The 21914-nt window shown below is 53.2% G+C and overlaps 1 protein-coding gene across 6 annotated transcripts in view; it reads right to left on the reverse strand.

The window, feature by feature from the left end:
* The window catches only part of TTLL11 (tubulin tyrosine ligase like 11), a 266029-nt gene that overhangs the window by 10154 nt on the left and 233961 nt on the right, over positions 1-21914 (reverse strand). For 2 of the 6 annotated variants that reach the window (XM_033858543.2, XM_073806537.1), the window contains one exon: positions 1237-9821. The exons of the other annotated variants lie outside the window; for them this stretch is intronic. In XM_033858543.2, the coding sequence (XP_033714434.2) occupies positions 9529-9821 (293 nt within the window). In that variant the 3' untranslated portion in view covers positions 1237-9528. Of the gene's footprint in view, positions 1-1236; positions 9822-21914 lie in introns of those variants that run through there. 6 annotated transcript variants of the gene reach the window in all.

Consider the following 21914-nt stretch of genomic DNA (forward strand, 5'->3'; position numbering starts at 1 on the left):
CTTAGGCAAGGTGAGAAGCTTCTCCAGACCTAAGTTTCCCCAGCTGTGAAAGGGTAGTGATATCACCCAATGGCCAGGGTGACTCTGGGGCCTGGGACAAAGCTGGTCCTCCACACATGGACACCGTTTTCACCACCGGCCACCCTTGCCCACACTGCCTGGCACACTCCTGTCCCAGTTATGGGAACCTGGCCTCCTAGGTTCCCCCCCCACCGCCATCACTTTGCTGCCCAGCCGAGCAATTCCCAAGGCCTCCTGTTCTGTAAACCTGGCTGGGTTGGGGTGCCTTCCAGAAGCAGAGAACGGCGAGGCCTTTTTTATTACATGCCAGGGCTTTTCAGAGAAGTGTTTGCTGATGTGGTGCTACTCAAGGTCTCCCCAGAGCCTCCCACTTCCACATGTTCTCAGCTGCCTCTGTTGGTGGGACTCACCCACCCTTCCAAGAGGGGCCCATCGCGGCAGCACAGAGGAGAACCATCTGGAGTGAGATCCCGTCTCCACGAGGCCGGGATCCCAAACTGGCTTTGGCCTTTCTAAGCCAGTCACTTCATCTCGGTTTTGAACCTCAGTTTCCTCATCTGTAAAATGGGGAGATAGTAAGAGTGTCCATTTCCCGAGCACGCTTCTCAGACTAAATGAACTAACACAGGCAATGTGCCTGGCACGGTCCGGCCGTTGTATGTGCTCAGGGAATGTGAATGAGGAATGTGGTTACATTCAGATCACCCTGTGCTGTGACACGGCTTCCACCAGCTACCGGAGGAGCCCTGATGCCATTCGATTCCCTGCACTGAGGCTGCTTTGTGCAGGGCCGACCTCCTCAGCAGACCTATAGCTAGAGTTGGCGTGGCCAGACCACCTGTCTCTAGGCCTGAAGACGCCAGCGCCTTGGGCTGTGTGCTCTGCTCCAGCCTGGGAAGGGCACACACTCTGTCTGGGCTCCTCATCTATTCTCCACTCCTGGCCCCGATCCTCAAGGGGAAACTGCAGTGACCTGCTTTGGACTGGGCTTTCCAGGGGATGGGAAGGCTCCCGAAGGAGCTTGGAGCTGGGCTGCAGCCAAGCCACAGAGCCCAGGACTGGAGTTCTTAGTGGGAAGATACAAGATATTCCCAGAATCCCCTGACTCTGGAGTCTTAGGAAACCCATGTGGCCCCCATCACATTGTGCTTCTCAAGTGGAGAGTATGTGGTGGGGGTGAGATGCTCTGTGCAGCTGTAAGATAAACACAGTCACTTTCTTGGAGCAGAAATTTTATTTGAAGATTGAAGCATTTTTATAGTAAAACAAATATGAATTGAGGCCAAAAGGTAACATGTGTCCACCAAGTCCCATTTCATTGTTTCGACTTGGATGTACAGGAAGAACACATTTCCCAGTATCCCCTGCACTCAGGTTGGGGCCAGGTGACCAGATTCTGGCCAAGGGCATGTGGGTGGAGGTGAAGTCACCTCTCCCTGAACAACCCACTCCTGCAGTCCTCCAGTCTTCTCTTCCTTTTGGAGGCAACTGGGAAGCCATCCTTGAGGAGAAAGAGGCCAGGCAGGAAGCAGCCGGGACCCTGCATGGAGGAGTGTCATCCTGGAGAGCCCCCTGACCCTGTCAGATTTGCACAGGCAAGAAGCAAACCACAGGGGTGTCCAGCTGCTGTGATTTGGGGGTTTAGCTCAGCATCACGTAAGTCAGCATCCTGACTAAAATATGGACATAATATGGAGCCCAAAGCAATATGTACAGGACCTTAAAGCTAAGACATGAGCCTTCAAGTAACGGCTGCTGCAGCTGGCGTCAGGGCTGTGCCCGCAGACTTCTGACCTGCCAGTCTGGGCTGTAGTTTTCTCCAGCACCGTCAGTGACAGACCCAGTGACCCACTGATGCCACGGCCACTGGCCCTGGAAATGGCTCGAAGCACAGCTATGTCAGCGCCTGGGGAGGAGCTACTGAGGTTGAGTGTCTGAGCAGATCACATGGCTCCTGCCTGATGACTGAGGCCAAGCGAGAAATGAGCCCAGCACCGGCCTCCGAGGTCCCCACAACCATTCTATGGGGGGTGCGAGAGGACGGTCCAGCTCCTGCCTCGGGCCCTGGGGTGAACCCGCCCTGACAGGTCGCTGTTGCCAGCATGATGCACATCTTCCAGGAGCCACGGCTGGGCTCAGGCGGCGGTGGGAGGAGGCTGTTCTGGTCATGACTTCAAACAAGTTGCTTCTCCCAGGGCCCCAGTTTTGCCACAGGTAGAAAATTGGAAGTGATGATGATGATGATGGCGTTTGAAGCTATTTCCTTACGTGCAACCGCAATATATATAACAGAACAACAACCAAAACAACAGAAAAGGAAGAAAGAAACAAACAAAAACGCAACAGCCGAGATGCTCTTGGGCACCATGGAATCTAGTTGAAAACCCTGAACTACAGGCTGGCCCTGGCTTCTGCTCTTCAGATTCCTTCGCTGAGGAGGCCTGAGCTCACATCCCTAACTTGCTGGGCATTTGGGCAGGGCCCTTGCCCTCTCTGGGCTTCCAGTGTCCCATGTGTGAGATTGACAGGTTGGAAATGCTCTGGCCGTGGATAGAATGTTACAACAAAGCGCATTACTTACAGACAAAGCTGGAGCTGCCTGGGTTAAAAACAGAGTGCGGTCTGAGCCCTGAGGGGCACCACCAGATGCCCAGGGCTTCTGTGGGAGGCAGCTGCATGGAAAGACCCCTGGAAGGTATGCCTGGCCTGGTTGCCATGGGCCAAGGCAGTGCTAACGTCCCAGGCTGCTGGAGCAGCCTCCCCACCTGGTGGGGGGACCGTGGGTGACAAACCTGGGTTTCTTCAGCAGGGAGCAGGGTGGCAGCTCTTACTGCACGGCCAAGCCATGACCTGCGGGCACAGGAGTCTAAGACCAAGAGGCTGGCACAGAGTTGGAGCACAGAGAACGTGTAGGATCTGAATGTTTCACAAAATGGAGAATCCGAGGGGCCCAAAGAACAAAGGCGCTCCCGGGGTGACAGAGCCTGCCTGAGGGGCCCCCACTGTGGAGGGGCTGTGGGAAACGACGCCTCTCTGACGCCATTGGGTGGTGGTTTCCAAGGGGCAGGGATCCCATTTATTTATAACCCAAGGCCATCTGCCTTTCTCTTTCCACCGGCTGGTCCACAGGCTGAGAAATGTTCAGAGCAGACATAGGCTACCCCCAAAGGGTCAAGGGCAGGGCTGGCGCCAGGACAGGGCCGCCAGGTGTGTCAGCAGCACCAGGTGGCCTCTTTGGAGCAGCTCGAACCACTAAGTTCTCCAGGGAGCTGCCCTGCCCTGAGCCTCCCCATGGGGGCCGAGCTTGCAACACACCCCTACCCAGCCTGGCGCTGTGGGCAGTGGCTGCCGCCCACACAAAGCTGGAAGGAGCCACTTTCTCCTCGAGGGCAGGCGTGCCGCCAGACTCTCTACGACGTGGCCAGGCTCTAGGGGCACATCACTCCCTCCCTCAGGGAGGCTGTCCCCAGTGGATCAAGGGTTGGGGGCTTTTCCAAACTCCTTCCTCCATCTCCTCCAGGATCTCACAGGTTCCCTGAGGCAATATTTAGCTCCCCAGCCAGACATTAACCACTAGAGGAGAAAAAAATTGGAAGGATCCCCTTTCTCCCCAGCTGACCCCAAATGAACAAGCCCTGTCAACCCTGCTGGATTTGCTGTCGCTAATTATCACGCAGAAGAAATCGTCGGTACTTTGCAGTACTTTGCAGCCGTTTCTACGTGGGGCCTGCGTGCAGAGACACTCAGCTCCGTTTTTTTATTGCATTTTACGAAGTTACCAAGACAACTGAGGCCAAGTAACAGAACCTCGACTTTATGCGCCATGAAAATTTAATAAAGAATTTTTAAAGGCTTTTAAGAAGCAGAAGCCGCAGTCCAGCAGCAGCAGGGAGGAGGGACAAGCACGTGGGGCCGCCCACCAGACCTGGAGGAGCCTGGCCTGTCAGGGCCATCCACGTGGGCGGGAGTGATCTGTGGCACCTGTCTAGTTCAAGCATATCGAGACCGGTCCTTTCCTCAAAGGACATTTATTAAGACGCTTCCTGGTGCCAGGCTCCTTACATTGGTTACGACCCATCTCCACTGTGCAGGAGAGGAAGAGGGAAGGGGGTGGAATCACCGGTCCATGGCCATGGTCACATAGCTGGAGAGCGACAGGCCCGGACAAAGACACTCGCTCTTCACAGAGCGCTCAGGGCCTCTGCTGGGATTCTCATTTTCCCCGTTCTGATGCAAGAAGTTCTGAAGGGAGATGCTCCTGCTGACTCTTTTCATCCCCCAGCTCCTTGCCTTGCTTCTGCAGCCTGGGAGGGGGCTGGAGGGACATGGTGAAGGGTGGGCAACGTCCCTGTGGCCCCAAACTACCGCCTTAGCAAATGCCTTCGTGTCGGAGGAAATGTTCTGCTTGTGAGCCTCCTGGTGAGCGTGTTATGTTACCCCAGGGCTGCAAAGACCCTCTTTCCTCTGCTCTCTAAATAAGGCTCAGAAGCAATTTTGCCATTTTATGCCAAAGCTCAATGGTGCTCAGTGTGTGTGTGTGTGTGTGTGTGTGTGTTTGTGTGTTTGTGTATGCACACATGCATGTATAAGCAGTATGCTGTGTGGTTTTCCTAGTTATAGAAAAATCAGGACTTCCGGTTACTAGAGATGGAGGTAATTGAATATGTTGCCTGTTCTGCAAAGCTCCTTTGCCCCTGGAACAGAAAAAAAAAAAAAAATCGAACATATTTCATGAGGGAGAAATTCATATACCGTATGGGAAAATTTCTCCCCTATCTGTCAAACTCAGTAGGAGATTGGCAAAAATACCAGTCAGGGTGAGTTTGCCTCGCTTGGAGAGAAGGACAGCTCTCAGCCACTGAGCGAGATCTCGTCATTTCTGAGTTTTGAGGGAAGGGGCTCAAATGCCAGCCAGTTAAGCCAGTTCTCAAGGCTGGGACCGAAGAGTTTAGGGCATTCATCCAGAAATGAAAAAAAATTAAGCTATTTTGGAGTAATATTCTGCCAATCACAAGGCAAATTCCAGGTGTCAGAGGAGCAGCGGAAAGCATTTTTCACCCCGTGAATGTCTTCAGCTACGTGAGGATGAAGCGGGGAGGAGAGGGAGGGGAGCTGACTGTTCTGACTTCATTTGTCCTGATGGATTAGAACATTCCAGGAGGAACCTTTTCCCTTCATCCCTTTACACTTTGCAGGAAACCAGAAGCCAGTCTGAAGATAACTCGGCATCCCGGCAGCATTTGGGTTTACAAAATGCTTTCACGTGTATTATGTTTTCCATCTCTTGTCTTCTGTTTCCAGAGACAAAGTGAGAGAGGAGCTGTCATCTCCGGTGCAGCTCAGGAACCCGGAGCCCATAGAGCTCAGTGCGAAAGAGCAGGTGGGACTGCCCCAAGCTAAGCCCCAGAACCCCAGGACCACCTGAGCCAGCACCCAGCCTCTCTCAGATGTGGGTTTCTGCGTCTGTGAAATGGGGCCAAAACCCTCTCCTTGGTGGGCTGTAGGAGCGTTGAGGTGCCGTTACAAGAGCGGTTATCGGGCTGAGAAAGGAGCAAGGCGTTGGGGGCTGGGCTCTGCCTTTCACCAGCTGGGAGGCCTTGGGAAAGTCACCTGACCTCCTGGGCATCAGTGCCCCCAGCTATGAAAAGAGAGTGATGAGAACCCTCATCCTTTGTGGGGTCGTTGGGAGGATGGAGATAAAAGTACTTTGCAAACTGTGAAGCGCCCAACAGATGGTACACTCACGTGGGAAGGGGAGTTGATTCTAGAAAGGGACGGAACACCATTCCAATGTCTAGGCTCGTCCCCAACCTGGTCCTGCTCACCCTGACTGACTACATTCACATCAGGATTATCTGCTCTGAACTAACCAACCCCCCACAGATGCTGCGGGGCTGGAGAGACAGGCTGGATGCCCGATGGAGGAGTCGTGGCGGGCACGATCCGGTGGCCCTTAGTCTCCCAGACGGGGTTGCCCATGGGGGACGCAGCCCAGAGCAGTGCCCGGGCACGAAGGAACACGGAGAGACTGCCCAGGGTCAGAGGAGCCACTGTCTGCTGGGGTCCCGGGACACGGACACGTTCACAAACTAAACCGCCAGGGCATCCGCAGGGGGCTGGGGAGCAGCAGTGTTGCAGCTCAGGCTTCTCGCCCGGGCCCCCTGGACGGTCCCAGCACCTGCAGGGCCCCGGCTCGGTGGGTGCCCGAGGGGCCAGCGTGAATCCAGCACCTGCCTGACCATGAGAGAACTCACTGCTTGGTGGGAACGAACGCCACGACACCACAGCACAAGTGTGATAACAAAGGACTTCCCAGGTTCTCACAAGTAGAAGGAGGGGGAGGCTCACTGTTGGGGGGATGGCAGTGGGGACACTTGAGCTGGGCCTTGAAAGATAAGTAAGCTTCCACTGGACAGAGGGAGGGTCCAGCAGAGGGGACAGCAAAGGTGGGACAGCACCGAGCAGATCCGGGCCCCGTGGCCCTCCCCAGGGGGTGGGAACCGGCACATTCTCTCCCGAGCGGTAACGACGGACACCAAGGGCCTGTTGGGAGCACAGAGACTGCTCCTGAGGGCTGGGGGCTGAGCGTGGATTTCGGGTGGAAAGGCAGGAGGGGACTGGATCACGAGGGGACCTGAATGCCGGGTCGGGGGCTTGGGCTTTAACTGGGAGGAGGGAGGGTTGACTGGACTGGGGGACTGTGCAGTCACCGCTGTGCTTCTCAGAGTCCTCCCTGGGCTGAAAGGGACAGAAGATGGTTGAGGGGTTTAAGAGGCAGAAGACTGATGCAGTGCAGCTAAGAGCTGATGGGGTCTGAGCTGGGAGAGTGGATGGAGGACATACAGGAGGGACCCAGGAGTTTGGGGACGGAGGCGCCTGTCTCCAGGGGGCCCTGCCCCGCACATGGGGAGGGGCCTGTTGGGACCAGCAGCGCCAACAGACTCACCGAATCCAAATCGCCTTTACAGGCCCCGTTCTGACCAGGCTGCGGGGACAGAACTCCTGACCGTACCAGCAGAGAAGCCAAGCACATCCCCTGGGAGGCAGGAAGGAGGGGAGCAGGTAAGGCCAGCACTGAAGGGGGAAGGATGCTTTCCGGGTACACCAGAAGGGGCACGGCAGGCACGGCGAGAAAGGATGGAGGCGGGCAGTGGCCCAGGGATGCACGCAGCCTAAGCTGGAACGGACGGAGCTGATCTCATCCATTCATTGAAGCCACTCTGGGGGCCAGCCCTGCAGGGGCTCAGTCAGTGAACAGTGACAGCGTCGGTGTGGCTGGACTGTGTGGGAACACCAAAAGGAGGGGCAGGAAGGGCAGGAGAGGGTGGGGGAGACGAGGCTGGGATGGAGCCCGAGGGCCCTTCTCAGGGCTGGGCTGACCCCATGGGCAGAGCTCAGGGACCCAGATCCCCACGGAGCACCTCTCTTCCAGGAGGAAGGAAACACCTGCTTTTGCAATCACTTCAATTACACCCTACAAAACGAGCAGCAATTACCAAAGGGGATAAACACAGTGGGACTTCCTATTAGGCACGAGTCGGTGAGGGAAGTCTCCTATCACTCACTCTAATAACGGAGCAGCCTCTTCATTCTTCCTGTTCAAAGAAATTGAGCAAATAGGGCCCGCTCTGTCACTGACTGGCCTCCTATAAAACGGCAGCCTCGTCTCCCCAGTGCTCACCGAGGGCCGTGGGGCTTCTCAGGCCCTGTCTGCCCTGGAGGGACTCCTTCTAGACAGTGACCCTGGGGGGCCACCCAGCAACCTGCCTCCAGATGACACACAACGGGTGGGGCGAGAACGGTCCTCATCCTGGGAGCTGATGTTCACATATCACCTCAAACAATGTGGCTGGAATTCAGCCTGTCGATACATTTTTTTTTTTCTAAAAAATTCAGCGTGCTTGGTTGGTTTGGAAACTGATGATTGCACCCCGTTTTGGCAAGTGAACGCTTTCTGGAAATCAACTTCAAGAAATGGTATAGGGCTTCCCTGGTGGCGCACTGGTTGAGAGTCCGCCTGCCGATGCAGGGGACGCGGGTTCGTGCCCCGGTCTGGGAAGATCCCACATGCCACGGAGCGGCTGGGCCCGTGAGCCATGGCCGCTGAGCCTGCGCGTCTGGAGCCTGTGCTCCGCAACGGGAGAGGCCACAACAGTGAGAGGCTCGTGTACCACACACACAAAAAATAAATAAATAAGAGAAAAGCAGGAGAAGGAAGATGTCTGTGCTGGTCTAGGACACACCTCTGCCACCAATGACTTTCTCCCTGGCCCTACATTTGTGAGCATTTTCTGAGCCCTACTGTGTGCCAGGCACCGTGCTAATCAATGCCTTCAAAGACCCTTCATCCTCCTCACTCAGAGCCTGATGGTCAACTAAATCCAGGGCCCCCAGGGTCCTATAACAAGGACCCTCTGGAAAGGGCCACATTAACCCGAAATCCAACAACACTCTGGATAGCCTGGCCGTTCGAGGGCAGTCGCTTGTCTGCCTGTGGTCAGCAGGCCCTGGACCCTGACTTGCCTGGGGCCATTTTCCAAAATGCTACCTTTGGCTGCCTCTGAAGCTTCCCCTCTGAGCGGGGGCCCCCTGGGGACACGGATGCAGACAGGGAAAGGGTCTCGTGGATGGGAGGGCACGGCTCCCCCTTGCCCGGCTTCTGACATCAAGCTCCCGCTCGCTCTGGTCCTTACGCAGGTCTTACTTTCCTTCCCTCTGAAGTCCTCTCCTCCCCTCCAGGGCACCCTGCACACTCTGGGCACACTTGATGACCACCCCACCCATGGAGAGCTTCAATCAGAGGCCACGGGACTGGGGGGATGCCTGCTTTGGGGTCAAGGTCAAACAAAATGATCTCAGAGGCTCCCGCCAGCTCTGAGACTTCAGCAGCCTTCCTCAGTTACCTCTCAGTTAATCATATCTTAATGAATAACACATGGGACACTGCAGCAACAGGCAAGCTCATGAAATCAACGGGGTCGGTCTGTTAACCGCACCCACGTAGCACATGATTGCGGTGGGTGAGTCCCGCAGGCCTGCTGGGTATTTCCACTTCATTTTCACAGAATGGGTGGTAGGAAGTCCACATGATGTCCCTGGGCTCTAACCGTATTCTCTTCGGGGCCTCAGCAGACCCCAGTCTCGGCTGCCTCAAGTTCTTTCTTCTCCGCAGCTCTCCGTCTTGGGGTTGTTGGTGCCCCCTTCCCCAAACACAGCAGTTTTATCCCCGGCGGTGGCTTCCCATGAGCCCAGAATAGAAGAGGCCATCTGGCACGTTTTGGATATCATATGTCCGCTGATGGCTCGCAAGCAGGTGGGCCACCAAGAGGTGCTGGGAGGAGGGCGGTTGAGAATCAGGCAGCCTCTGGAAGTGCAGAACATGGCGACGATTAGGGGGAATCTCAGGTGGGAATTCTCAGCATCCTGCCATCTCTCCCCCGGCAGGAAGCCTGGGGGTCTCTTGGGCTCGGAAGGGCTCAATCTTCTTCTGGGAGGACAGAGCGGCCCTCAGGACAGAGTGTGTCTGGAATGGGAGAGCTTGAGGGCACTGTTTGTGCAGGGCGGGGGATGGCCCTCAGCCAGCTGGGCTGCGGGGGTGACCTCCTGCGGGGTGCCACTGTGAGGGGGCCGGCCCCCCGATGTGGCGCTCCGGCCACACACCAGGCGCTTCTCGTCCAGCAGGGACAGGTGGTATTCACACAGGTCAATCAGCGAGGCTACCTGCTCGTGCAGGGGCAGCATCTTGAACTTCCTCTGGGCCAGGTAAAAGAAAGCCTCCACGAAGGCCTGCAGACACATCCCTGTGGGTGAGAGACGGGGGTTAGTGGGGTGTGTGTGTGTGTGTGCGCACGCGTGCAGAGGTGACTGGGGTTAGTGGTGTGTGTGTGTGCGCGCGCGCACGCGTGCAGAGGTGACTGGGGTTAGTGGTGTGTGTGTGTGTGTGCGCGCGCGCGCACGCGTGCAGCGGTGGCTCGGCACGCTGCCCTGGGAAGACCCGACTCCAGCCACCAGGCTCTCTCCCCACCGCTGTCTCATTCTGGAAACGACACGGGGCTGACTCACTGCCTGCCATGCGAAAGTCTAGCTGGGTGTTTGCAACCACTTGCAGATTCAACCCTTAAGCAACCCTGTGAAGAAGGTTCGATGAACCCTGTTTTACAGATGGGGAAATTGAGTCTCAGAGAAGTGGAGAGACCTGGGCAAAGCCCAGTGGGTACACAGCGGTGGGGCTGGGACTTACACCTAGCCCAAAGCCTTATCCCTCTGCACCACCATCAGATGTTCCCATTAAAACCCATCGCACTGCTTTAATAATAAGGGAAAGGGGTATGAAGATGAGCCCAATCTGATGGCAATGTTCTATATCCTCACAGGGGTGTCAGTTACGTGAGTGTGTGCATTTGTCAGAATCCACAAATTATATTACCTTAAGATTGGTGCCTTTTGCTACATGCAAATTTGACCTCAAAAAGTAAAATATACCTGACCCCTTCTCTACCCAAAACTGTATTCCGGAAGGTATTAATAAGAGTCCCCATTATGCCCCTGGAATGTTCTTCTCCTGCTTTGCCTCATAAACTCCTACTCATCCTTGGGATCTCAGCTGAAAATCACTTAGTCAGCTAAACCTCCCCTGAGCCCCAGATTACATCCAGCTCCCGGTAGAGGCTTCTGGCACTTTTCTCTGTCACACCTTTGGTGGCTCGTTCAGGGCTTACTGGTGTGGTTCTTTAACAATCTCTATCTTCCGTCTGGACTGCGGGCTCCAGCGCACCTCAGTCCCCCTGGTGCCAGGTCCCCAGCAGGCGCTCAGTACAGAGGGACAGACTACACGAGTGAATGAATGCATGAGTGAGTCGGTGCTAGGTGCTTCACAGACATGCCTTTTCGAGGTCATTATTGTGATGCCTCATTTTACAGATGAGGAAACTAACCATCAGAGATGTCGAGTAACTTCCCTAAGGTCACAGAGCCAGAGAATTGTGGCCTGGAAATTCAAACGCTGACTCCCAATGCTTTTAGCTATGTTGTGCTACATGAAAGGTTCTGAGTCTTCCCAATGTCGTCGTTAAAATGAACCCTGTGATCCACATTCATGGGATTCCATGGCCTTCTTGGGGAAGGCGGCTCTAAGGCATACCATATGCCACACGGTATTCTGGATGAGGCCAGTCCCCACTCCACTAATCCACACCTTCCCAGGGGCCTTGTTTCCCGGCTCAGACGTGCTAGCTGGCTGCTCTGTCACTGCAGGCAGAAGCCTGGCCTGGAGTTTGTAAATACTGGACATGGACCTTGGGATCTGAGAGATCTTTTTGCGTCGGAAACTTGAGCTGAGCAAAGTTGTTTTTTCTTAATCTTCTTCTAAGTCCATCAAAGCTTTTTTGCTTGGCTTCTCTTGACTCCAGACGTTCTGCACGTCCCCTGCTTGGTCTTGACAGGCGTTGATAAAGAGGACAGTAACCCTTTTAATGTAAACAGAGGCCTGGTGCGGACAGAGACACAGGGGAATGGAGGCCTCAGTCTACAATCAGGAGACAGACGTTTCCTAACCACCGACTCTGGGCCAGGGCTCTCCTAGGCTGTGCGTCCACGTGTGTGTGTGTGTGTTACAGTCGGTGGGAGGATCTGGTACATACAGGGTGAAGAGGCCAGGATCTAAAGCCCGAGAAACCCAGTGCAGTCCCAGCCCCCAGCTTCCCAACCGCGTGATCTCAAGAGCACCGCTACTCCAAGTGTGCTCGACCGACGGGTGCCGAGTCCAGGAGCTGCGTGTCCCTGGGCCCTGACAAGCTAAGGAGCTCCGGCTAGAATGGAAATCGCCCTCCTCATCGATCACATTGCTTAGTTCAGCTGGCAGTTCTCTGTAGCAAGTCTTTCTCTTTGTAAAGGAAGCCACACGCGTTTACATTCTGGCTCGAGTCTCTTATCCAGGACTGTGAAGAACAGTTCGTGACTGCAAGCGTCAGGAGCTCTGCGGTCTACACCCCCTTCCCCAGCTTTAATGTCACCACGATCTTGTCAAAATGCAGATTCTGGGGTGGGGCCCGAGACCCTGCATTTCTGACAAGCTTCCCAGTGGTACCCAGGCTGCTGCTACACTCTGAATAGTGAGAATTGAGCACCTTTCTCAACGAACACTCGTTTCCTTCCCTTAATTGGAGGCAGGCTGTGATTAGAGTTATAATGCACTGAAAAAATACAATGAAGACCTTTTCTGGAGGAAAAAACATGGCTAAATATCACCTGGAAGAAGACATTCTAAAATGAGAAATGGGATTTAACGTGTTATACTTGGTTTTCTTTTTGCTTGTCTACATTTTCTGATTTTCTATAGTAAACGTGTGCAATTAAAAAATATGCAATGGGAAATTCTAGAGTAGAAAGAGGTGATGCAGGGGCAGCTGCTTTGAATTATGAACCCTTTGCTACTATTTGAATTTGAAGTCATTACTTTGAAAAAATACAATGCAAGCTTTCTGCATATGTGTTCTACTTTGATAAAAGTTATATATCTGTATATTATATATATGTATGTTATATATACGTATATATGTATATTATATATATTTATGTTACATATATACGTATATATATGTATATTATATATATGTACGTTACATATATACGTATATATGTATATTATATATATGTATGTTACATATATACGTATATATATGTATATTATATATATATACGTATATATATTATATATATGTATGTTATATATATACGTGTGTGTATATATATATATATATATGTGGGGATGAAGGGGAATGGACATTACTGACTCGTGTATGTGGGGATGAAGGGGAATGGACATTACTGACTCGTGCGTGGGTCCCGTACACTGCGCCTGGTGCTCTGATCCTCACTACAACTCCCATTGTGCAGATGAAACTGAGGCCCAGAGAGATGAAATAACTTGCCCTCAGGTCACACACTGGTAAGTGGCAGGGCTGGGGTTTGAACCCTGGCCTCAGGCACCGCTGATTCTGCTGAGAGTCCCCTGGAGGGCTTGTTGGAATACAGACTGCGGCCTCACCCCCAGAGTTCCTAGTTCTGAAGGTCTGAGGTGCGGCCTGAAAACCTGCACTTCGAACACGTCCCCAGGTGGTAACGAGGCTGCTGGTCAGGACCCCACTTGGAGAACCTGTCCCAGCCCCGCCTCCTCCCACTGCTGAGTTCAGTCTGTTCTTTCTCCACTGCCAAAGACCATCTGCAAAAAGGGGCCTGCTTGCAAAAGGGCCTGCCCCCGAACTGCGAGAAGCTTGACTTTGGGATAAAAATGCCTTTTAAGACACTCTGATTGAAAGCAGACTCAATCAGTTATTTTTAAAAGACTAATGATGGAGCTGGAAAAGCATGAACTTGTTGCAACTTTGCATTACGTCCTCTCTTGGTTTCTGAGGAACCGCACATCCCTGGTTTCTTCTAGCGTCATCACTTAACCGCTAAGGGGGGCAGAGCTCCGTTGCCCTCTGCGAGGCCCTGCCCTTCTCTGTCTGTACAGATGGAGTCTAGACCTGAAAGGTTCTAGCGGGCCAGGCCACAAGGGCCCTGCAGACCAAGGTGGGACTTTGAATTTCCTGCTGAGAAAGACGGGTGGCCACTGGGAAGTTTCGAAGTGACACGGTCAAGGTGGCTGCCGCATTGACGGTGGCAGGGGCACATGAGAAAGAAAGCGGGGAGACCCATTAGGGGGCTAACTGTGCTGGTCCAGGCGAGAGCTGACAGTGGCTCAGATCAGACGGCAGTGGTGGAGGTGGTGAGGGATGATGAGGTTCTGAATAGAGTCTGGGGGTCATGCCTGTGGCTCTGTGGGCTGCCGATGGGGTGGATGTGGGTGTGAGGGTGAGTCAGGAGCCCTCATGAAAAAGGGACTCTAACAGCAGGCTGAGGGACTGGCCTTCCTCTCAAGGCCCGTGGTTTTCAAACATTTTATGCACAAAATTGCCTGGGGACCTTGCCAGAAATGCAGGTTCCTGTTCCCGTCCCCTGGGGATTGTCTGTTGGTGATGAGGCCCTAGCTACTGCACTTGTAACTGCAGCTCTGGGGATTCGACCCACGAGGGTGCTCAGGAAGCTTGGGAATGAACACTCCCTCTTGGCCACCTCTCGAAGGGCTCTTGAGGAGACAGTGCAGTAAAGAAGTTAAGAGCATGGCCTTTGAGAAACATAGCACTGGGCAATCAAGAACCTTTGCGGGGGTTTCCCTGGTGGCGCAGTGGTTGAGAGTCCGCCTGCCGATGCAGGGGACACGGGTTCATGCCCCAGTCCGGGAAGATCCTACATGCCGCGGAGCGGCTAGGCCCGTGAGCCATGGCCGCTGAGCCTGCTCGTCCGGAGCCTGTGCTCCGCAACGGGAGAGGCCACAACAGTGAGAGGCCCGTGTACCGCAAAAAAAAAAGGACCTTTGGGGATGCACAGAACAAGCTTTCTCCTCTGCAATCCCACTGTCCACCTCTCTCCCCCATCTTCATCTGCTTGGGCTGCCAAGTACCATAACAAAACACCATAGCCAGGGTGGCTCAAACGACAGCTCTCACAGCTCTGGAGGCAGGAAGTCCAAGATCAGAGTGCCAGCGTGGTTCAGTTCTGGTGAGGGCTCTCTTCCTGGCTTGCAGACAGCTGCCTTCTTGCTGTGCCTTCATATGGCAGAGAGAGCGAGCCAGCTCTCTGGTGTTTCTTCTTATAAGGACACCAGTCCTATTGGATCAGGGCCCCACCCTTATGGCCTCATTTAACCTTAATTACTTCCTCAGAGGCCCCATCTCCAAATACAGTCAAACTGAGGGTTAGGGTTCCAACCTATGAATTGGGGTTTAGTCCCTAGCACCCTGGTCCGTAGCTTGGCTCTGCTGCAGCGCACCCAGTACTTGGGATGCTCACCTGCCATTTACCAAGTCTCTGAGATGACTTGAGCTATTTAGGAAAGGTGTAAGAGACCCTATCCCTCTTCCCTGCTCCTCCACCAGCCCTACCAGAACACCCCTCACAGCTCTGATGCAGAGTTGGAAGCATCTCTTTGGTAACATTGCTTCAGTGACCCATTACAGTAAAAGGGATGAAAGGAAACAGTAGCACTTCATATTCATTGAGCCCTCATTACGTGCAAGCCCTGGGCTAAGGGATGCCTTTGTTATTCAACTGAATGAATCTCTCAGAAATCTCAGGAACCAAGTGTTACCATCAATCCCGTTTCATATTCAAGAGACTTGTCAAAGTCATATAGCTGGTAAGGTGGCTGACCTAGGACCATTCCCATAACTTCTTTACTCTGCTGCTGCTTCAAGAGCCTTCAAAGAGATGGCCAAGTCAGGGTGTTACTTCCAGTCACTTATAAGGAAGAAACGATGCTGCCTTGCAGTGAATGAGGGAGGCCCCCCCTCCCATCTCTGCTGGATGTCAACAAGAAGGCGCAGTCCCCTCTGCCAGGCTTTGCAAACAGGCTTTCCCCACCTGCCCCCTGTGCCTGAAGATAAGCTGCTGAGTGTTTTTTGAAACTTCATTTGAGTTGACGGATCTCACTTGAGAAAGCAGCCTTCGAAACATTTCAGTGTAGCCATCCACGTGGCTCTCACGGAGGCTGCCACCTGCATATTGGGAATGCAGCCCCTGACAGACCGTGGCCTCATTCTGTCAATCAGCCTGGTGAGGGTGGGCCCACGGGCTCCTGGCCACAAGCCCGCTCCCCTCCATGCCCGGGGAGGGGACCTTGCACGCAGGAATTAATGACAGTGCTGGTGGCTGCTCTCCGGTAATCCCACCATCTACTCTGGGGCTTATGGATGGAAACGAGAATAACACCTTCCGTGTGCAGAGCACTTGCCAATTTCCAAAGAATATCTGTTATCTCGTCTGGTTCTCGGAGTAACGTTCAGAAGAGGACGTTATTACAAGGATTCCCCACTTATAGTTGAGACCCAGAAAGGCGGAGTGGTTTGTCAAGGTCCCCCCAGGTGGACGAGGCAGCATTTAAACCCTACCTGACTCTCAAACCCACAGTTCTCTTTCCGACACCGCGTTCTTTCTTAACATCTGACATTTATGTATTATTTTATAGTTTATAGAGCACGTTTGCACATATGATATAATTAAATCCAAATCATTGTCGACAGCCAGGGTATTACCCCAGACTGAATATGAGATTTCTTTTTTTTCCTCTCAAAAATACCTGTGCTTCCTTGCTAGTAATTCTATTTCAAAAATTGGTGTGCTGGGCTAGGACAGCTACTCGCCAATTCCTTCTCTCGGCCTAACCTTTAATCTCTTTCTCATTACTCAGCTGGAATAGATGTTTCTTTCTCATAGGGAAATTTTAAGCACTTAAGTATACAAGATTCCTGTCTGGAATCGTTGATAGGAAATCAAGTTGAGTGACCTTGACCCGAATTAGTTTAGTGGCTCCTATCTGTGAAGTGGAATGTTCCCCACAAGCGCTATGTGACGGCTGCACCGACTCTGAGGTGCTTCATCACAAGGATCTGTTTTCTCTCCGTTTTGGGGATGCCTTGCAGCCTGTTACTGATCTGCGGCTGCACGGTCCCCGAAGGCATTACCACGGTCCCTCCAGGCCTGGGGCTGGGGTCTCAAAGGGCTCCACTGCGGGAGATGAAACCTGGGCAGTTCCTGTGAGATGGCTTTTGGCTCTGTGGAGTAGTGACTGATGGGCTGGTCTCAGTTCCAGCTCCGCCGCGTACTAGCTGTTGAGTCTTTGGGGAGCCGTTTCGCCTCTGGAGGGCTTGGTTTATTCATCTGTAAAGAGTGGCTTTTACAAGGCACCACCCAGAAAAAGCCCAATACAGTGCTTAAAAAATACCAGTTATCTCCCCACTTTGATGTCTGCCCTCTCACTTCCTGCTGCCTGGAGTGCTATCATAACTCTGGTTTCATTTTCTTCTTTTATTGCAATAGCTGACAGCATGTCTCCACACTAGGCTGTTGTGAGGCTGGGGAGTCTTCGCCCCCATCTCCAGCCATCACAGAGCAGGCTTTCAAAAAGCGTTTGTGGGAATCAATGAACCGATTGACTGGGATTACAGGGGGGAAAATCCTGCAGAGGGGGGTTAGAGGACCTGGATTCTCACGTGGTCTGTGCCCTCCGCACAGCGTGGCTTTGAGCCAGTCACTCCCCCTCTCCGGGCCTCACTTTCCCCTTCTGTAAAATGGGCAGAGGACTGGACCGTTTCTCAGGATTCCAGAAGCATTAGGAGGGATGGTGGCTTCTGAATGTTTTAAAAATGATACTAATTAGAATCACAAACTACATTTATTGAGGATGCTCTGCCCGCCAGGACTCACATTGCATTTTCCCCAAACGCGCAACCCAGAGAGGCAGACGAGAGGAGTGACTTGCCACTTGTCCAAGGTCACACTTCCCATGCCCAAGGTTGCATCGTTGGGAGTGGTGCCTGGGCCCCTCACTGCTGCTCGACACCACCTCTCCCCAAACCAGATGGAAACCTTTCAAGGCCCACCCTTTAAGGGACAGAAGGGATGGCCTTTCTCCTGCCGCTCCCCATGGCTGGGGAACAGAAGTTGCACATGCACAGTCATTGTGTCTAAACATTACAGCAACAAGTCACCATCACCTTTGTTCTTGGCTAGATGGAAAAATGACTAAGTGTCAGGAATGAACCATAAATAGGCCTTAGAGAAAAACCATTGCCCCCAGATGCCCGCGGCACCCAAATAACAAACACAACCAAAGATGAAAGCAGCTATTCCATCGTTTCATTAATCACAGGTCATGCCACTGGCCGGTGCAGAGTGGCTGGGAGGTCCCGCTCCAGTCCCAGCCAGTGTCACCCCTGATTCCACCATGACAAGGATGCAAGCCCGAGTCACCGTCTGGGGAGACAGGCTACAGGGCTGGTGACCACTTCCTGCACCTCCTTGGTGCTATTCCAGACATTTCTTGTGGGATTAATGGCTCCAACGGACCTTCTGAGGTTCAACACTCAACCCTCAGCAAGTGGTCACAACTTCTCGCTTGGAAAGGACTTCAGAGGTCACACAACCCGGGCCCTTACAGGATCACAGCACCACTCAGCAAGAAGGAGTAATAGGAGTAGCTGGCACGCGGCACACACGTTGCACGTAGCAGGCACCGCAGTGAGCTCTCTCTAAGGCGCCTCTCACCTCATCCTCAAAACAGGTGCATTTCTGACCCCCATTTCACCCTTTGGTTTTTCACCTGTGTTTAGGGACGTAGCGAAGCTTTGCTTTTGTCTTGGGCTGTTTATTAGTTGGACACTACAGGCTTCTGGGGTGCAGGGAGGTAAAGACATTCACCTGGAGCCCCACAGACTGGAGGTGGTGGTGGGGATGCGAGCCCAGCTCTGTGAATCTGCCCTCCCGGCCCCAGGTTCACTCGGAGAGGCAGGGAAGGAGCCACAGGTCACAGGTCAGCAGAAACAGCATGGTTTCTGGCACTGTCTCTGGCTTCCGGTAGTTTCCCCATGAGGTGCTGCGCTGAGCGTGCCCGCCCTGACATTGCTGATGGCGGTCATCTAGCCCCTCACGTGGCCACTTCCAGTGACGGGGTCTCATCACCTCCCCAGGAGGCCCATTCTCACTGCGTGCTCTCCGCCTCTGAGCTGAAATATGCAAAACTTCCCCACTGACCCCACTTTTCCAGAGAGCAAACCTAACTCTTCTTCCCCACGAGGGCCTTGCTCTGAGAGGATCTGCAAGGCGGCAACCAGAGCAATTCACTTCCACAGACTTTTGCTGACCACCCAGCAGGTGGATACAGAGTCCAGCAAGCCCTCATCCCTCATCTGATGGTAGGGAGGGAGGAGTGGGGAGGAGAGAGAGGGGGTGGAACCAGGAGGAGGTAGGGTTAGAAGGCAAAGGAAGAAGCAGATGATTGCCTGGGAGAGGCAGGACTGTGGCAGAGCTTAAGGGAAGAGCAGGAGGTGGGCTGGCATCAGTGTCCAGTGCCCCCAAGATCATCAGGGTCTCGCCTTCTCCTGAATCGCGCTCCCCGGCCAGCAAATGCACCCGGTCTTGCATTAAAAGGCTGCCTCGACATCGCGTACGTGAGTGACCTTTCTATCTCTGCTTCTTGCCAGCCAAACTTCCCAAAGGGATGGTGGCCCAGGCACTGTCTCCACGGCCTCGCCCCTGGCATCTCAGGGGGCTGTTCCCCTACCTCGCCACCAAGCTGCTCTCATCAAATGGCTGGCCGCCTCCCCTTCCCCTCTTCTTAGCTGGCTCTCTGCATTTGTCCACGTGGAAGCTCCCTCCTTGAATACTCTCTCCCCAGCTTTTCTCGGTCTCTCTAGGAACTCCCGGCTCAGGCTCGCCAGTCCTCTGCTGGCTCTGCTCTGCTCTCCTGGGTCTTGCAGTCCTGCAGGGCTCTCCACCTGGGCTCAGCTTCCCCCTCGCCTTGTCATTCACTCCCTAGGCTTTAAATATCCTCTGTGAATCAATGCCTTCGAATCGCTCTTTCCAGGCCCCAGTGCTTTTTTGCCACTGGGGTGTCTCATTAGCATCTCAAAGAGCCTGTTAGAAATGGATCTCCGGGTATTCCTTTCCTGATCCTGCTTCCCTGATGTCCTAACCATTTAAATAAATGACGTCTCCACCCTCCTAGTTGCTCCTGCCAGAAGTCTGTGAGCCGCTGTTGAAACTCCTCTCCCACAGTCCCTGCCTCCCCACAACACCCCAAGAACTTTACACCCTGCACCCACCCCCACCATCCCCCCAACCCCCGAGCCTGCAAGGCCATAGCTCCCCTGGACCCCCATGCAGCCTCCCACTGGTCTCCCCACTTCCAACGCCCGCATCCAGAATGACCTTTTAGAAACACGAGTCAAGCCGCGCACTCCCTGCTTTAAGCTCTTCAGAACAGATCTACATCCTTGACGTGCTGTGAGCACGCAGTAAGACCAGGTAAGATCCAGCCCCTGCCTGCCTCTGCGGCTGGGCTGCCCCTCGAGCGGCGGACCCCCCGCTCTGCTGCAACACCCTTTCCCTCAGCCCCTCCCTGGTTGCCACTTAGATCTCGGCTCCAGTGTTACTTTTCCTGACAGACCTCCCTGACCCACCTCCTAATATATATTAGGTCTTCTCTGCTAACCTTCTTAAAACTTAGTCATCTTGGGGCTTCCCTGGTGGCACAGTGATTGAGAATCTGCCTGCTAATGCAGGGGACACGGGTTCAAGCCCTGGTCTGGGAAGATCCCACATGACGCGGAGCAACTAGGCCCCTGAGCCACAACTACTGAGCCTGCGCGTCTGGAGCCTGTGCTCCGCAACAAGAGAGGCCGCGACAGTGAGAGGCACGCGCACCGCGATGAAGAGTGGCCCCCGCTCGCCGCAACTAGAGAAAGCCCTCGCACAGAAACGAAGACCCAACACAGCCAAAAAAAAAATTAATTAATTAATTAATTAAAAAAAAACAAACAAAAAACTTAGTCATCTTATTTCCTAGAACTCATCACATTTAATTACGTGTTTATTTCTGTATTTCTGAGTTTAATGTCTGCCTGTCTGCTACCGTGCTGTCCGCGGCATGGGGCCTGGGGGGAGGTCTATCCTACTGGTCACTGCACCTGCTGTCACCACCCGGGCCTGGCAGGTGGCAGGTGCTCACAAGCCATTCAGTTGACTAACTGAATGAAATCTATAGGCATAAGGGTACGGAAGCCATGGATGAATGGATAAAGAAGAGGTGGTGTATATATTTACAATGGAATATTACTCAGCCATGAAAAAGTGAAATTTTGCCTTTTGCAGCAACATGGATGGACTTGGAGGGCATTATGCTAAGTGAAATAAGTCAGATCGAGAAAGACAAATACTGCATGATATCACTTATATGGGGAATCTAAAAAATACATCAAATGAGTGAATACAGTACAACAAAAAAGGAGCAGGCTCACAGATACAGAGAACAAACTAGTGGTCACCAGTGGGGGCGGGGCGGGGAGGCAATACAGGGATGGGGGAGTAGAGGTACAAACCATTGGGTGTAAGATAGGCTCGAGGGTGGATTGTACAACATGGGGAACATACCCAGTTTTGAAATAACTGTAAATGAAAAGTAATCTTTAAAATTGTAAAAATTGTTTAATTTAAAATTTTTAATTAAAAAAGGAAAAGAAAAGAAATCTATAGGCGTAGCGCATGACACACAGTAGGTGTTTGGTAAATGTCAGTCTTCTCCCTTCCCACTGCTTGGGTCATTGATGTTAAGAGCACGCTTTTAGCATCCACTTACGGCGGAAGGAACCCAGGCTTTACATCACACGTGTCTAAGGTCAGATCCGTGGGCTGCCTCTTACGTGGTGCTAGGTGACCTCGGCTCATTCACTTCACTTCCGGGAGCCTCACTTTCTACCTACCCTGTGTGGCTCTTAGATGGGTTCAGTGAGAGAATTTAGATGTAAGGGGCCCGGCCTGGCACATGGAAGAAACCCCATAAATCTGAATTTCTTTTTCTTTCCTTCTTCCTTCCTTCCTTCCTTCCTTCCTTTCTTTCTCTCTCTCCCTCCCTCCCTTACTCTCTCCCTCCCTCCCTCCCTCCCTTCCTTCCTTTTTCTCTCTCTCTCTCTCTTTCCTTTTTTTGGCCACACCTTGCACCTTGTGGGATCTTAGTTCCCCCACCGGGGACTGAACCCGGGCCACAGCAGTGAAAGTGCTGAGTCCTAACCACTGGACCACCAGGCAATTCCCATGAGCTTCTTTCTTTATTATCTTTAGGTAATCAGAGAGGCCATCCCTGGCGGATAAACAGTCTGCTGCCCTGGAGGGCAGAGGCTCAGAATCTTCATCCCATTGTAGTTGTTCTTTGTTTCCAGAAAATAGGCAATTTGGGGGAAGTTAGGCTGCCCTAACTCCCCCACCAAATGCAGCCCTCTTCCCTGCTCCCCATCCTTGCC

The sequence above is a fragment of the Tursiops truncatus genome, chromosome 6, assembly GCF_011762595.2.
Source record: "Tursiops truncatus isolate mTurTru1 chromosome 6, mTurTru1.mat.Y, whole genome shotgun sequence".
Taxonomy (NCBI): Eukaryota; Metazoa; Chordata; class Mammalia; order Artiodactyla; family Delphinidae; genus Tursiops; species Tursiops truncatus.